Source organism: Atractosteus spatula, chromosome 7 (assembly GCF_055471065.1).
Source record: "Atractosteus spatula isolate fAtrSpa1 chromosome 7, fAtrSpa1.hap1, whole genome shotgun sequence".
Taxonomy (NCBI): Eukaryota; Metazoa; Chordata; class Actinopteri; order Semionotiformes; family Lepisosteidae; genus Atractosteus; species Atractosteus spatula.
In genome coordinates, this window is record NC_142712.1 from 60,227,635 (window position 1) to 60,245,007 (window position 17,373).

The 17,373-nt window shown below is 42.9% G+C and overlaps 1 protein-coding gene across 1 annotated transcript in view; it reads right to left on the reverse strand.

Moving 5' to 3' along the window:
* Positions 1 to 17,373, reverse strand: part of LOC148831550 (talin-2) — a 140,244-nt gene that overhangs the window by 37,067 nt on the left and 85,804 nt on the right. Inside the window, exons 14-24 of the mRNA XM_088921607.1 lie at positions 15,224 to 15,404; positions 14,574 to 14,687; positions 13,740 to 13,848; positions 12,536 to 12,744; positions 10,905 to 11,003; positions 10,012 to 10,179; positions 9,203 to 9,497; positions 8,043 to 8,209; positions 4,157 to 4,285; positions 1,178 to 1,291; positions 325 to 438 (exon numbers count right to left, since the gene is read on the reverse strand). Coding sequence (XP_088777733.1) covers positions 325 to 438; positions 1,178 to 1,291; positions 4,157 to 4,285; positions 8,043 to 8,209; positions 9,203 to 9,497; positions 10,012 to 10,179; positions 10,905 to 11,003; positions 12,536 to 12,744; positions 13,740 to 13,848; positions 14,574 to 14,687; positions 15,224 to 15,404 — 1,699 coding nt within the window. The remainder of the gene's footprint in view (positions 1 to 324; positions 439 to 1,177; positions 1,292 to 4,156; positions 4,286 to 8,042; positions 8,210 to 9,202; positions 9,498 to 10,011; positions 10,180 to 10,904; positions 11,004 to 12,535; positions 12,745 to 13,739; positions 13,849 to 14,573; positions 14,688 to 15,223; positions 15,405 to 17,373) is intronic.

Sequence of the window (17,373 nt, forward strand, 5' to 3'; positions counted from 1 at the left end):
CCGAGAAACGCAACCTGTAGAAATGATTACAGGTGTACGCCAGACTGTTCCAGGTCTGTTAGTCACATGGGAGTAGACGGGGAGAAATGTGCTTGCGTTCGTCAAGCTGGAAAGATCTAGACAAACATGTCTGTGTGCATCATGAACTGCATATAAATAGAGCTTTTACATTTATTTTAGCACTCACCTAAAATTACCAAGACAGGCGACAATGATAAAGATTTGTTAGGGGAGGTGTTGATGTACTTATTCTGTCTGCTGCTATCCATCTGCTCATGAATCATCTGGCTTGTGCTGCATACGCAGGACCCATAGCCACAGTACCTGTAAGAAGTTCTGGCTGGCGATGATGAGTGCGAGCTGGGCACTGAGGTCCTCTGACTGGGCCTGGCTCCCCCTCACACCCTGAACCAGCTGGGGAATGTGGTCTGCAACAGCCTGCATAGTCACAGAACACAGCCCCGCAGGTCAGCTTCAATGTGATTAACGCAACCACACTGAGTTACAGACTCATTGTTATTGGTGCATTTCGGTGGTGGGGTTCGGTGGCTCTGTGGGGGCGGGGAGGTGGCTCTGTGGCTAATGATCTGCGCCTGTGGCTAGAAGGTAGCCGGTTCATATCCCGAGGCCGGCAGAGGAATCCTACTCCGTTGGCCCCTGAGCAAGGCCCTTAACCCCAACTGCTCCAGGGGCGCCGTGTAAATGGCTGACCCTGCGCTCTGACCCCCAGCTTCTCTCTCCCCGTCTGTGTGTCTCATGGAGAGCAAGTTGGGGTATTCGAAAAGACAAATTCGTCATACAAGAAATGGTATATGGCCAATAAAGTGATCTTATCTTATTTGGATGTTTACAGAATACACCCAGATGCCTAAAAATGGAACAAAAAATTAGCAGGTTTTTCCAATATTGGAAAAACTATGTATTTCAAAAGACTCTATGTGCTACACTTTTAAGCAATGTCTATAAATACTGTAGCTGGGCTGGATAAACTAGAAAGGTACAAGTCAAAAGCAACCCATTTGCTCCTCCTTTTTTTGTGCACACCTCATCTTTCTGACTGTAAATGACAGTCTCTGTAGCTAGAAATGCCAAAGCTCAAGGTCTTTAGTGCATGAGCTGTACAGAGCACATGCCCTGTTCCTTCTGCACCAGACCCCCCCGCCTGCGTCTCCAGTACCTTGCAGCTCTGGACCAGCTGCTGGTGAGCGGCCGTGTTCTTGTTGGATGCTGCTGCATTCTGGGATGCAGCGATGGTCTGGGTAGCAGCTGCTGCAGCCTGCTTAGCAGCATTCTAGAAAAAAAAAGTTTACATAATAAACGCTTATTAAATCAACATCGACATGAGGACACCCCTGAAACTTTAACTGGACCAAAGTGCCTGTAAGAAACCTTTCCAGACAAGGGTAACGAGTGGCTCATTGGCCTTGTTGGATCTTTCCGGTCTAACTAAGCTGTGCAAAGATGAAGGAAGGAAGATTTTTAGGCAGTTTGACAGTCATAGGGCATAAAATAAGTGTTAATTCATAGGCTTTATGAGGTTTTATGTTTACAAATGATACAGTGAAAGCCTTTAAAACCCAGTACTCCTTTAAAAAAATACTTTTCTTAACACATCAGGGGATCCATCTTGACACCTGTATTTCCACAGTGAGGATAATAATAATTGCTTACACTTATATAGCGCATTTCTGGACACTCCACTCAAAGCGCTTTACAGGTAATGGGGACTCCCCTCCATCACCACCAATGTGCAGCCCCACCTGGATGATGCGACGAGAGCCATAGTGTGCCAGAACGCTCCCCACACATCAGCTATTAGTGGGGAGGAGAGCAGAGTAATAAAGCCAATTCATAGATGGGGATTATTAGGAGGCCGTGACTGGTAAAGGCCAATGGGAAATTTGGCCAGGACACCGGGGTTACACCCCTACTCTTTTTGAGAAACACCCTGGGATTTTTAAATGACCACAGAGAGTCAGGACCTCGGTTTTTATGTCTCATCCGAAGAACGGCACCTGTTTACAGTATAGTGTTCCCGTCACTATACTGGGGCATTAGGACCCACGTGGACTGCAGGGTGAGCGCCCCCTGCTGGCCCCACTAACACCTCTTCCAGCAGCAACCAGAATAGGGAACTGACACACCCCAATGCTCACATTACCGCTTCTTTCAGAGTTGTCTGATATGGTAGGTAGAGATTGTACAGGCTAGGCTACACTACTGGACAAGGTTAGCAGTGTGTAAAGGGAGCCAGGAAAGGAAAAGAATGCAGGCTGGAAGGAACAATACACAACAGAGCAAAAATCAATCATGCTTAAAAAAACTTTACATGTTAAGTACTGCGCACAATATGAAATGCTGCTGATATTGGTAAGCCGCAAGCTGCATTCTTTCATAGAGTCATGAGAAACAAAAAAGAATTCCACCATCTGTGGGTGGATGAAAAAAAAAGTTTCAAGAACAGAAATAGCTTTGTCCCGTGATACTAAAAAGAAAGCTTAGAAGCTGTCCTTCCAAAGTGCAGAACAGAATGGCCTCTTGAACATTTCAAGACCACGCACACAGTTGACTACCAAAAACATTGACTTCCATGGAAGAGAAAATGAACAGCAGTAGGGAAAAAATAGCAGGTGGATCAGATAAAGCTTTTTGCGCCTTCTTTTGTGATCTAGAGAGAGAGAATAGTTGAGGAACAGAGAGACATTTCAGTGTCAAAAAGCAGGAAAATTTGATGGGAGCAGCAAAAATGGGAAAAATCTTGCATTTGAGAAAATAAGTTTCAAAAGATGTCCTATAAGCAATATAAAAACAACTCAGATTTAGTTTTAGATAAGTGAGTTCTAAGTTACAACCCTCTGCTCCCAGATATTTTTCCATTCCTCCAGCTGTGAAATTAGTGCTCATCAATACGCAGCCCTAGAACTGGAATGGAATGTGAAAAAATGCAAAGCGGAAGACAACAGCAGACTCATTCCTTCACACTGACAACAGCCACCGCCCAGCCCAGTGCTTGACCTTCCCACAACTGTGCACGACTGCTAGGAATCACAGGGCTGAGGTCAGTTCTGACTGAAACAGAAATACAGACAGAGAGAAACTGTCTCAGCTATTTCCCTCTACTTCGTAATGGTGCTCTTTGTCCTGCCCTTTATTTTAATCACTCCCAACACACCTTGATAAAAGCAGAATGTCCATGATGTGGACAAGCCAGACGGGCGAAACCTAGAGCACTAAGTGCAGGATGCATTTTAGTTGGACATCCAGCTAATATATGTACTAAAAGCAAAATGCAATAGAGAGAGGTACACCAGCTCTCAGTCAAAGAGTGTGGCGTGATGAGGATGCTGCCTATACCTATTGCTCATCAAAAAGAAGCTCCAAAACTTGCTTAATCAAAACAGAGTCTGAAGCCCTCCGGGACGAGCCACCACCTGATGTAGCTCCCCCCTATTAGTCTCCCACTGCAGCCAGTCTGGAGGAGTGAAAGCAGATGGTGGTTCATCTCCACAAGCTCTGACTGACTGGACTGGTGCTCTCTTTATGTGCTTCTCTGTAACTGTAAATTAAAACAATACATTCTGTATAAAACGTACTTTTAAGTATATTTGGTGGTAAAAAAAATGTCATAACTGATTTAATGACAAATGGTACTCCGCATAAGCTGTGAACATACCCAGAGCAGTCTTGCTTATAAACAAAACTTATTTAATGCGAGTTGGCAAGTAAGTGTACAGTCAATTTTTCCTTGCAAGGACTGAGGACGGTAAAACGCAGATCTCCAGCCCGACGGCTCTCAGATGATCTGGCTTTTGTGTTCTAGCCCCGTCAGACTTGAAGACCCTAACTCACGCCACACGCGATTAACACGTGACCAGTCTGTGAGCGCAGCCTCCGTCTCCAGGGCACCCACCGAACGTGCGGCGCGACGCATCAAGAACTCCACAAAACCAGCGCATACAGAACATATTTCAACTTTTATTTTCTCAGATGCGATTGTCCTTTACGCAGCCCAATGCCTGAAGGCAGAGCGGTTGAGAAACGCCGGCCGCCTGCAGCCACTGGGCCAAGTAACTCGCTCCAGCGCCACCAACAGTCAAGCATCAGAGGCCCCACCAGCAGGCCGGTCCTGCCGCCACACAGCCCAGCTGCTCCTTACCTCCAGTCTGTTGATGAGCTTCTTCTTGATGGCGTTCTGGGCGGCGGCGTTGGTGGCCACCCTCAGCCCCTCTGCCGCCTCCCTCAGCCTCTGCTGCTGGTCCTCGTTCTCGGGGTTGGCGGCGGCCCCCTGATGGACACAGACATCCTGCTCAACGCCTGCTGGCGCGGGGGGCTTGTTTCATAGCAACACTGGGTGCCGATATTTTATCTTTTTCCTCCTGTCTGTGTTACTCAGGCTGGATGTTCCTGTCCCAGTGGGAGCTGTGTTGGTGTTGAAAGCAGTCTCCGTGAGACAATAGTTTATCCTTGGACAACTTCAGATAATTGTCATGCTGAACCCTCCACTGATTTGTAACACTGAGCCAAACCAAACTTATCCTTGTTCTTTCTGAATGTCACTTACAAATGTGCCTGACTGTGGCCTTAATGAATGTGCCTCACAAACGATTCAGAAATAAAAACTAATACCATTAGCAGGGCTCTACTGTATATTGCATTGCCATTCTTATATGGATTTAGGGTTAAGCTTGGTGCAATTTAGTTAATTAAGAGGCAGCCTGGAAAAGCACTGTTAATGCCACCCAGATCTTACCAGCTAAAGCAAATAAACACAAAATGTGATTTAGTGTCTATAAAGCTTCCAGGTGATGCATACCACTAATGAATATTAATGAGTACTTAATATTCTTCTGACTTACCCTTTTGCATACATTAACAGCAAAGCATTATATCAAATGATATTGTGCATTTGCAAAGCAGCATCTCCAGCAAAATTGAAGGCACAAGCAATCACTGTGAACCATGTCCGATAAAACTGTAAAACTGCAAAGGCATAAATTCTACATATCTACAATTCACAGGGTTCTTAAAAGAACAGCTACGGGCTACGGTGACTTTTAAACCAACTTCCATCAGCATAGCATTTCACTCATATTTCTTCACTGCATAAATCTCCCATCATCAGGATAAATATCTTCCCACAAACAAAACACAGCCCAGAGACTGAACAACCTTCTTTACAATGCATGGACTAAAGAGCAATCCTAAAGATAGGCATCACAAAGGGTCAGTTTACCCAAAGCAAGAGATGAAAAACCATCACAAGAGAAACTTATTTCCATATTTCATGCGTTTAGACAACTGCTTGACTAAAAGCAACATGCAATAATGCACCTTTTCCATTTGTCACCGTCTTCACTCATTTACCCTTCTTAAACAGAACACGCAGAAGACTCCATGTCAGCCTGTTACTGTATGTTCTTTCATGGCACAATGGGAACAATGTGCTAAGACATGACAGAGAGGTTTTCATTCCTGGCTTTTGCCAATTTCCTGCCTCATTTCTCCAGCTGGAAACTGTGCTCCTACAAAACAGCTTTTGGAACAGTGGAATAAACACAAGGTGGAGGTGAAATGTCAATTCTGAGCTTAAACTTAATAACGCAGTATCATGAAACCAGAACCATGAACATAAATCACAGAAATATTTTTTTCATTTCAATTAGTTTACCATCTAGGAATTTGCAGCATTTTCTTAAAAACACTTAATTGTACTATACATTTAACCCAGATTTCACCACCTCCTCATTGTCTGTCCTCCATATTTGGAGCAAAGACAAGTACAATTTCTCTTCCCTCAGCATAACTAAGAAAATATCTTTAATTCTCAACTGTATACTATAAAAAAGCAAAGAGACATTAAATAGTCAGTTTTTTATGGTTACCAAGGAAACAATCAGCACTGTATTCTCATATCCCTTAATAAAGCCAGTGATGTTGTGACTAATGTGCCACAGATCAAAAGCATTAGCGACAAGTGATCAGCTATCTTTTCATTTGCCTTGGTATTTCACATTAATAATATCCTAGTAATGCCCAGGATATTGAAAGGTGATAAAGAGTAATTTGTGATGTTATTTCATATTTCCAAAGGGGGACTTGAACTGGAAATCAAGCGAGTTGATCCCTTCAAACACTTTTACACAAAGCAAAGTGTTACATTCGGAACAGAAACCAGGTTTATCTTTAAACTTACACACAGCGAAAAACACTGCACCTTACTGAATTAGAATGGGTAACTGCATGGGAGGCAGTTTTTCACTGACTGACAAGAGGTCTCCGTAAGACAAAGGGATGATATAAAATATTTACGTAACAGGTGTTCTATGCATTTTATAACATGAACAAAAAAATCTGTTCCAATAATTTTTGTTTTAAAGAAGATGCCGACATGTACTGTAAGTAACCTCGCTGAAAGATCACACTGACAGAACTCTGAAGAATTCCAACATGTTGAGCCCATATGCTTCCTATTATTTTCAAAGTGGAAAGGGTGCCTCTTTCTGAAAAAGCCTCTGTTAGTTCTATCATGCCATTTTGCAATCACTTTGGATTAAAATGCAATTCACGTGTTAAGTCTTTTGCAGAGGCTGTGGCATACAACGTTACCTGGAACAATTTCTTGAGGACCTAAGGTCTTCTGGATTTTGTTCCAAACAGGGTAGTCAATTAAACTACTGCATGACCATTTTCAGTCTTTAGTTTTGTACGATTTTTTAAAGGTATTTTTTTACAACTGCTTATACACATCATTCACTTGATTAAAGCTACAGATATCTATAAAACACCTCAGAGTCTGGATAGAAGTACAGGTGTTGCACACAGTTAAATAATTAGACCCATTATGCAACAGAGCTTAGGTCAAACAAAAATCAGACGCCACATGGCCTTTCAGGAAGCAAGTTTGAAACTCCTAGATTGGATAACTGGCCATCTTTGAGCAGATACAAATTTGAAAGCTTGACAGAAAGATCATTCATCACAAGCTTCAAACAAGCTGAGCAAGGCAGGAATGAGTGAAACAGTAAATGCACAACACATTTATGTGTCTCGGTCTTTTTTTTCCTCCCCAAAGGCACAGGCTTCTCAGGGGATGTCAGGAGCCGTTTTCACTTTTGCCTACACTGAATAGGTCACCTTGTATTTAGAGAAAACAACCTGCTCTTGCCAGAGTTCTGGGAAGCGGTCTTAAAAAGAAAGGTCGCAAGCATAATTTTTTGAGAAGGGTGTTTTCTAAACAAAACAGGTACGTTCGGCTCTGCAAGTATATGGAAACACTTACCTCAAGAATTATAAATCCAGAATTGCTATGCAGAAAGTACATTAATCTGGGATTATAAAACGAGACTGTCAACAGAACCCAAAATTAATTTCAGACGAAGCTGGGAAGGAAGACAGACTGGCAAGGTGATTCATCAACTTACACTCCTTACCTCTTTTATCACCACCCCTATGCATGGAATTCATATTAATTTTAACTTCAATCTCATGATTTTTCGAAAATTATTACAGATTCATGCATCCTCCATGTAATGTTGGAAGTAATATTTCATAAACATCTTATGAAAACTTAAATGCAAATGGAGTGTGCAGACAATGTGGATCAAGATGTCCTCTTTAGTGTATTCTTGCCCATACTAGCTGAAATCATTTTGACCATTTTTACTGCAATTAATATATTATTTCTGCGTCATTCTGAAAGTTTTTCTAGCAAGATTTACTAAGGGGATTTAGGAATAAGCCTTCTACAATTAATAATTCTAACAGTTATTTGGCACACTATCACTATGCTCATACTGTTAGCCAGTGAATTTAGAGAGGCTGAGGAAAGAACAACAACTACTGCTGCAGTCACTACAGGGTGTCACCTTTACATCTTATCTGGAGGATAGGGCGCAAGGAGGGTGATTAAATTTCAGGGCAACTCAGTGACAGAGCTTGGGCTTGAACCAGTAAGGTTCTGGGAGGAAGTTGGTCAACTTCACTATTTCAACTGGGAAAGCAAAAACCATTAAACAAGGATGAGTCTCTCTCCGTCTCATTACCTTTGCAGCCTCAACCATTCGGGCTGTAGCATCAGCCAGGAGCTTAGCTGCAGCAAGAAGCTTCTTGGAGTTGTCCACATCTATTTCGGCCTCAGCGTCTGACCTCATAGCGTTCACTAAATCCGAGGTGGCCTGGGCCAAGACTCTTGCCTGACGGACCATTTCCCCTGCAAACAACAAGACAAACAGAATAAATCAGGCACAAAACGTTCAACATCTGTTTTAAACAAGACGAGACAGAAATAAAGATGTATCCAAATCATTCCTTATATACTTAATAAAGGGATAGCATTATCCCTTTCAAAACCTATTTGTTTGGCATCAAAATTCAGGGATCTGGCATGGCGTTCCAAAGTCATGTGCCAACAACCGAGAGCAGGCTGGAATGAAGAGTTTCTCTGATGTCTTGTTTTAGACAAGTGCATCAAGCAAGTAAACCTGCCAAAACTCAGTTTATCTCAGTCTAAGCAAGGGCCAAGGCTTTGAATTGGAAAGTGGCCCACTTTCTTCTTATGAACCTTTTTTTCGAAAACCTAATAACACAGTTTTCAATATTGAATTCAGAGCTTATTTTATGACTATCACAGGCAAGTTGTAAACCCTGAAATTTATTTCATCTATACCCTCCTGTGAACCCTCAAGCTCAGGCTATCCAAGTCTGTGGTATTGTGCAGAAGAACCGCATGAAGGAAGGGCTGATGGTCTATAAGGAATCTGCAATTCCTGCTCAACACATCAACTTGACCCAAGGCACGTATTTACATGCCTGAGCCAATGGCCTTCTGCATTACATCTAACACTAACACTAACATAGACGCTCACCCCATTCCCAGAAATGAAAGGAGTCAAGGGTGGCAAGTGGTTAATCCCGCTGCCACACAAAATCTGGGTCCTGTTCCCACCTCACAAAGAGGTGCTGGCTAGGATAACGGGTGTCTTGAAATGTTCCCTGTGCGTGTAGCTCAATAAGTCTCTGCGCCACCCAGGGCATGGCCCAGTTTTTGTTCCCTGTAGTTCTGGGATTGATTCTGGGGTGCTGCAACCCTCACCAGGAACAGGTGACTTTCTGATAAGAGCTGGGTGGATGCAAAAAGCCACAGCATCCCAATTCACACATTATATACACGCTGCCTGGTGAAGGAGAGTCACTCAGTACTCACCAGCGTCCCCCATGGAGCTGAAGATGCTCTCCGTGACGGTCATGATGGTGTCCGTGGCCTGGTCGTAGCGCCCGATTGGCTCCCCGCGGCTGGCGTAGTGGCGGACGTGCTGCAGCAGGTCGTTGAGGGCCTGGCTGACCACGCTGGCTGCCGCGCTCACCTGCTGCAGCAGCTCCCCATCCTCGGTGGCGGACTGGCAGGCCTTGACGCACCCCTCCACAGAGCGGTCCACCAGCTTCCCGGCCTCGATCAGCTGCTCCTGGCACACTGGGGAGCTGATAGTGGGGCTCACCACCTGCAGGAAGAGCAAGAGGCAGCAGGGCAGTGAGGCGAAGACACAAATAAGATGGGTACAGAGCTCCACACACAAACAGAGGGGAAAAATAAAAACAGACTTACTTCATTCCCAGACCTATTCACAACTCAACATCACACCACCCTCAATGGACAGCAGTAAATTAAACACGCTATCAAGAGGGCACATTCTGCTTTATGTCTCATACAGTATGTACAATTGGGGTTAAATGCAATTATGAATCACCGCCACCTAATGTAGTTTTTTCGATAGCATGTTTGATTGAGTCTTCATACCACTGCAATTGTTAACAATTGTTGCAATTGATAAAAATTGTTTTATATAATGTATCACATACAGTATAATACAGTATATCTATTATTACCAATTGAAACATTTGATGATAGCTTGTTGCAATGATAGGTTATCATTGCAACAATTGTTAGGAGTTGATTATAATTATACAGTACATCTTCTAGAAGTTACAGGAGCAGGCACGCGGTGGAGATGCTACCTTGGCGCAGGCGACGAGCTGCGACGTGGAGAGGGCGCACTGCGTGGCAGCAGCAATGACCCGGTTCTGCAGGACGGTGTCCTCCGCCACCTGCGCCACGTTCTTGGCCTTCAGGACGAGCATGGCCGCGGCGTTCGCCACAGCTTTGGCCAAGTTCATCAGCACGTCCTGCACAGCACCCAGACCAAACATGGAAAAACCACCTGACGCGCTGCATCCGGAGCTCATGCAAATCGATTATGAAACACCTCCAAACAGCATGGCGTGTACAACAAGGATTGGCACAAAGCACATCAGGTAAAGGGCACAAAAAAAAGAAAATACTCTGCTAGAGAAGCATACAGTTGATAGTGATGCTGGAAGGGATCAATGACACTGCCAGGGGCCTACATATAAAACCAACGGGAAGTTATCTTAACACTTCCTGGGCTGTGTGATGACAGGAGAATACCAAGGTTGAGCTTGACACCGGCCCGTTCCCTACTGCTGGACTCCAGCAGATGCACAGAGAAGAGCCTCGCACATACATGGGAATTCTTAATCGCGCTGATCTCTTGGGACTTGCACGGTACAACAGACAACACCACACAATGTAGGCAGTACACTACAAACATAATAAATAATAACTACATATTTATTGTTCTTGTTGTAGTGAGAAAAGAACATGGCAGACCATGCAAAAAGTGTATAGTGCAGATGTGTATTGAGTCAGTTAAGCAAAAATATCAGGTGCAAAATAATGAAACTGGGGAAGCTACCGCATATAAAACAGACGGCCTCCGTCTTTGAAGAGTTGATAATTACGAACGGAGGAGTCCAGGATTTAAACACAGCAAAAATGTCTGTATCTGAGGAATCCATAGCTGGCCTATCCTAAAGACACGTCCTCTTACCTGGAACCTCTCGTCCGTTTCGCTCTCGCCAATGTGGCGGAGCAGGTCTCCGCTGGCCTGCCCGATGCTGCCGGCAGCAGTCAGCACGGTCTGTCGAGGCTGGAGGGGAAGAGCACAAGGTTACACGGCCAGGTCTCTCCAGGGCTGACGCTGAGAAAGCCATTTACATACGGTCGCATAAAGGGTTATTAAACTGATTCTCTCAAACTACCAAGACAGCAACCAGCCAGTTCCACTTCACTTTGAACTTTTACATACAATACACACCACCTCCAAAACAAAGATATTATATATTTATATACATATTTCATACACTAAAGGAAACAATTAAGCAACCACAAAGAAAAATAATTTGACCAGGAGGAAAAACTGAGCTTAACTCCAGTTATATCCGCCAATTTGCTCAAGATTTACATGTCTGAATAAGTTATATATACATTTCTTTACAGCTTTGAAAGATAATATTTAATTCAAGTATGAGACCCCTGTGGAAGTGTATTTGAAATTCGTTGTGCATGCTCAACGTGGTTGAATATCTAATGAAGCCCTGTTTTTACAAAGCTTCTTTGTTTCATATTGTACAAAAACACTTACCAAAAATACCTAACTAAGAAACCGTAATTAAAGGCAAACAGTGACTTAATACAAGTGTGTTTGCAACAGAAACTCGTTTGCACAGGGGAGAACCATAAGATCAGTTTTTCTTTGGTTCTGGATTTTGGACGTTACGTTCTTCAAACATTTTTCTGTTCATACAAGGTATTGACAAAGTCAACAGAGAAGACTTCTTCAGAGTGAAAGTAGTATGGGACAAGCTACCCAGTTACACTGTTAAAGCAGATACCCTGGTTTCTCTAACTAAAAAGCTGGATGAGATCCTTGAATAAATTAACCATGAAAAGAGCTAGATGGGGTCAAAGGCCTCCTCTCATTTTTAACTTCTTAAGACAAATGAGACATTAGTGTACGTTAAATTCCATAATGCCAACGAGGATTAAACCCCTTGTCTACTGGACCATTGCTCATTTCATCGTGTAGAAATGAATGAATGCTTATCTTACTGAAAAGGATATTAAGAGTGGATGGCTTTCTGCAGAAGCTTTCAGCGGCTAAGGTTGACTAGATATTGCTTGACATTTGCACCCGCTCAAACTTGTTTTCTTCATTCGCTTAGATGTCCCTTATGTGCGTGGCTTTTCCCATCGAGCTACATGAGAAGTTGTGGTCGATCGATTTATTCCTCAAATTGCAGTGCTCTGTTTAACTGGAGGTCATGGTAGTGGCCACAGTCTCATCCCAGAGAAGCATGGAAGAGAACTCCCACCTCTCTTGAACTACTTGTATTTCTCATGTTGTACATTTAATTTTCCAGGAGAATTTGTTCCCAACTGATTTATTCCTCAAATTTCAGTGCTTTGTTGAACTGGTGTTCACAGCAGTGACGTCATACCAGAGAAGCATGGAAGAACTCCCTCTCTCACCTCTCCTGGACTACTACAAAATGACATGTACATAAGGACTTGTTCTCAACTGATTTCTTTCTCCACTTTCAGTACTCTGTTGAACTGGAGGTCACGGCGGGGGGTGGCGCCCTCATGCCAGAGGAGCAGGGGAAGAACCCCCTCTCTCACCTCCCCTGAAGCTGGTTCCACAGCTTTGAGCAGGTCAGACACAGCTCCAGCCAGAGTGCGGGCAGCGCGCATCAGGTCCTGCCCGCTGCCTACTTCGTCCTCCATCAGAGCGGCCAGCAGCTTCACGCCTTTGGACATCTCCGTCAGGTTGGAGGAGATGGTGGTGATGGCACAGCCGACAGCCGTGTAGTCCGTGTCAGCGGGGTCGCCTGCGGCAGGAGAAGCCCCACATTAACCTTTTCTATGCTTCCCAGGGCATCATCACGCCCCGAGCCCTCTAAGAGCACTGCTGTAACCAAGGTGTCAAAGAAATTGGAGGAGACAGAGAGGTGCAGAGACAAAGACTCCTCGTGATAGCTCATGACCACAAGAACAAAATCTCCATCATGATTATTCATCATAAAATGAGGTTAGTTATACACCCAGCTGCAAGCAAAGGGGAACAGTGCTCTCTGTTCGGTCAGGCAGATGGAAGACGACCGATTGGCTAGGTGCCTTGAGTTGACAGGCCATTGGCGATTACAACTTCGCTCACTCCAGGGATAGCCTCTGCGAGGAAATGCTATCTTCATTCGCACTTTTTTTTTAAAATTTGAGCAAACGTATTTTCAAAACATAACTTAACAAAAATTGTAACAAAGGCACAGACGACGCAACAAAAGTTTAAGATAGACTTGAGCAAAGCAGAACCCACAGTCTGAAACTGACAACGAGACTTCTAAAACTCACACTGCCTAAGGATGGCTGGTCATAGGATTCAAACATCATCTAATGAAAGAATGTTTTTGTATCTTACTGAATGCTGTGTAATATAACAGACATTCTTACTTTAGTCAAGCCTTATACACTTTAATACATTTTATAGGGTAGTTCTTACAATTAGAATGAATGCATGTAAGTGCGTATCTTTGAAACTCTGCCTGTCTTTAAATCATACAAAATGATCTCCCACTATGCTTGACGACCAGCTTTGAAGGCGTAAGTGATGACTTATGGCCACATTAATCTTACACACCACTAAAAATAAGGCAGAGAGAACAACCTGGTACTGTAAAGGCATCCTGTGATTTACAGCATATAAGAAAGACCTAGTTAGGTATTTAAACCAATTCATTTATCAAATAGCAGTAAAGCCCACTATGTCTGAACACCTTAAAACTGCGACCTAGCGCTGAGGGCCCTTTCGTCAGCGAGTAAGGCTCACCGGCTGTAAGGTTGACCACGGAGGCAGTCCCTGCTGTGATTGCGTCAACCTGGGAGTGAATCTCGTGTTTTGACTCATCCACTTTGTTCTGAATCCAAACCCTCGACGCCTGGAAATGCAGAAGGGAGACATGTCATAAATGAGGTCTGAAAAAAGAATACTGTACCTCAGACGGGATGTCACGGGCATCTCACGTTGCTAAGGAGGTGGAGTTCCTTTTATTCCTCCAACTATCAGGGCTTTGGCATTAAAAGACCTTGAAGCTTGTTTTGTTGGAGGCAATTTCCCACCACAATAAAAAGATAGCTGAAGCATCACTTTTTACAATCCCCTCACAACTCCATGTATCCTTTAAATGAAATCTCATCATAGTTACAAATGATATTAAGTCTTATATTAATGAGCTGGTCACATGATACCAGTAACTCTGTTTTTGCTTTGGCTCTTCTAAAATGTGTGTTATTTCTTAGCACCTATTCCTATTAAACAGAAAAAAAGTGTCTTAAATATTGCATATTTTTATCAATGCACTCAGGAACATTGAGAAGAGGCTGGTACAAAACCAAACACATGTGAAGCTGGAGAGGTTTGGAAAACAGCAGAAGGGCAGCAAACCCACAGTTCTGCTACTGCATCATCCATCAGGTTGTAGCTTCACATGTTGGCAAGCAGCGTGTTTATTAAGCTACTTACCAGTCTCTAACATTGAAGAAAAGACAAACCTGAAGAATTTCATCTTCTGGTCCAGAGAAGGTTTCCTTTTGACGTGCAAGTCTGTTTTGAAAATGCATGGACGCAGACAGCCATATTATACACAACTTTTTGTGAGCTCACCATGTCTTGTCCCAAAGGTGGAAGGTTATCCACTTCACTGAGGTCAGCCTGGGCTTGCTGGACCGCTTGCATACTGGTGTTAATGGTCCCCATTAGAGCTTGCTGTGCCGAGCTCTGATTTAAAGAAACAATAAGAATTATATTTTAGGAGAACCATTAACTTTAACAGTAAATCACAAATGATTATTCTAAGAACAAGAAACAATGGACAGTTAGACAGAGTGGTAGACTTCAATTTACACTTTCTAGAAAGTATTACATTAATGGGGTATTACAATTTGCAGAGGAAATAGAGTGATCCCATGGGTGCACCATGGAATTGAACTGTTGCAACCTTAATGAGCTTGGATAAATCTTTCTTTGGAAGAACATACTTCCTAAAGAATATTTTGTAACTTGTTACTAATAAAAATGTATTTTTCCCCCCAGCATGCTAGCTGTTAAACTGTACCTTGCAGATAAATCCTGAAAGGCTACTGTATGGAACCGCATGAATTGTCTCTATTCAAAAGGAAAACCCAGTACTTATATTAACAACACTGTAATAATGCAGCAGTTATTCAGGATCTGAATTAATAGTTGTGCTAATACTGATTAAGTAAGCTGTTTGAACATACAAGCTGCAATGTTGGTCCCAGGTTAATTCTTACCAGTGGGGGCATGTGCCCTCTGTGCATTTGGCCAGTCATGATCTGTTGCTGTGCAGAGGGCATGCTGCCCATGTTAAAGGTTTCTGGTCCACTCGATCCCGAACGCATAACAGCTGGCAGTGCCACACAGCCGTGCTCCACTCGACCCACGCGGTTAAACTGCTGCTGCAGAATCGTGGACCTATAGCAGACAAGAGGAGGACTGCTTTAAGACCAGCTGCACCTATCTTTCAGTTCACTTTACCTAGAAAGCCTACACTCCACATACTGAATTTAAGTCACCCTAACCAACAAGATCCAACAAGGCAATTTCACACATTATTTTAAGTTTTGCATTGTAAAGGAATTCTCTACATTTGGTAGTACAGTTTAATGCAAAATCAGTTTCAAACAACATAAAGAAAAAAATCCAGACCTTATCTAACTGCAATGCAAATAACATTCGGGTGAAAATCAGAAAGGAAGTTGTTTTAGGTATATTGAGACTCAACAGATTGTAAAAAAAATTGCAATGTTATAGATTTAACAGTGCAACTACAATTTTGTGTGCGTATTAAGCAAATGATGCCAACGGACAACAGGGTATATGAATCTTCTAAATCTAACGTTTATGTTTCAGAAACCAGAAATCAGGAGAATTTTCAGCAGTGTTATATTAAAGTAAGTAAAGTTATTAACCAAAGACAAGTTTATTTATTGTTTAAATAAACAACACGGGAGCCTGGGCAGCCAAAAGTTACTCTTGCATGTCTGGTGGTTGTGAAAAAATCCAAAAAGTTGAATATTAGACTGTTGCATGTAGAAAAAACATGTCAAATTAAAACCCAGAAGATAAAGCAGATTGGGCTTGAGTGCCAAGACAACCACATTTTATACAGCAAACAGCTATGATATCTAATATTAATCAAAGCAGTGGCAGAGTGGCATTTGTTGCCTTCAAACAACTTCCTACTCTTTGACATCGCTTAATTGAACGTCAGTGTAGAACCCACCAGAGAGCACAGACTAGCCCAGAAAGAGCACTGACCGGTGACCGCTTGAGAAAATGACCACCAAATTGCTCATTTCCAGAGAAAAAAATACTAGCATCCAAGGCATAATGACTGTCTGAGTCTGTGCATGGAGTTGTTTTTAAAGGAAACTCCTGTATTGACCAAGGCACAAGACTTGACAGATTACAGAGAAACAGAACCTAATGTTCGAACAGCAATATAGAGACAGGTTGCTCTGCAACACAGCTTCCTTTATTTAATGATTCTTTTTTCCAGATCAGTTAATTGGTTCTTAAGCACAAAAGAGGATGTAAAATTAAACATTCCTGGAGAAATGTACTTCCTCTGTTTAATTTCCACAAGCAAACAAAAAAATATTGGACCCTTTTCATGCTGGGTTACATTGAACATAGAATACAGTCAACATAGGTTGAAAAAAGAACTGCAACCAGAGAAACGTTTGGTCTTTGCTACTCAACTGTAATGTCTTGTATTCTATGCACAATCACTATCCATACATTTAACAGTGCTGGGAGACAGCAAAAAAATAAACTAGGAAGTTCTCAAACATCTGCAGTCTGGCAGACTATAATAAATGTATTTACTGAGTGAAGAAACGGTACAAATAAACAAAGCCAGCCAGCCACTCATCTCCATCTTGCACGACACTGTCTAAATCCTCAGTATTTTATGGTGGCTGCATGTGTTCTGATGAATGAACAGGCCAAATTCATTTTGGCAGCAGTTAGAGCTCGATGTAAACTTTAAATCATTTAAACCCATTTCCAAGGTGAACTGTTTTCTACCATCTGTGCACGATTTTTCATATCTTCCAACATCTTAACCACTTAAAGGCCACCATATAAAGGTGATGTATGCAATTTCTTTCCTTACCAGACAGGAACCCCTTTAACAGCACACAGAGAGACTGGTGTATTTGCATTAAAAGGAACAGAAACCAGCTCGATAACCGTGGTAAACTGTACAGTGTTTTCCAACTTGTTCCAAGGTCAGCAGCCATACCACCCTGCAACTCACAACTGGCAGCCCACTGAAGCTCAGCAGGTGTGAAACTGGTCAGTACCTGGGTGGGAGACCTCCAGGAAAAACTAAGGTTGCTGCTGGAAGAGGTGTTAGTGGGGGCAGTAGGGGGCACTC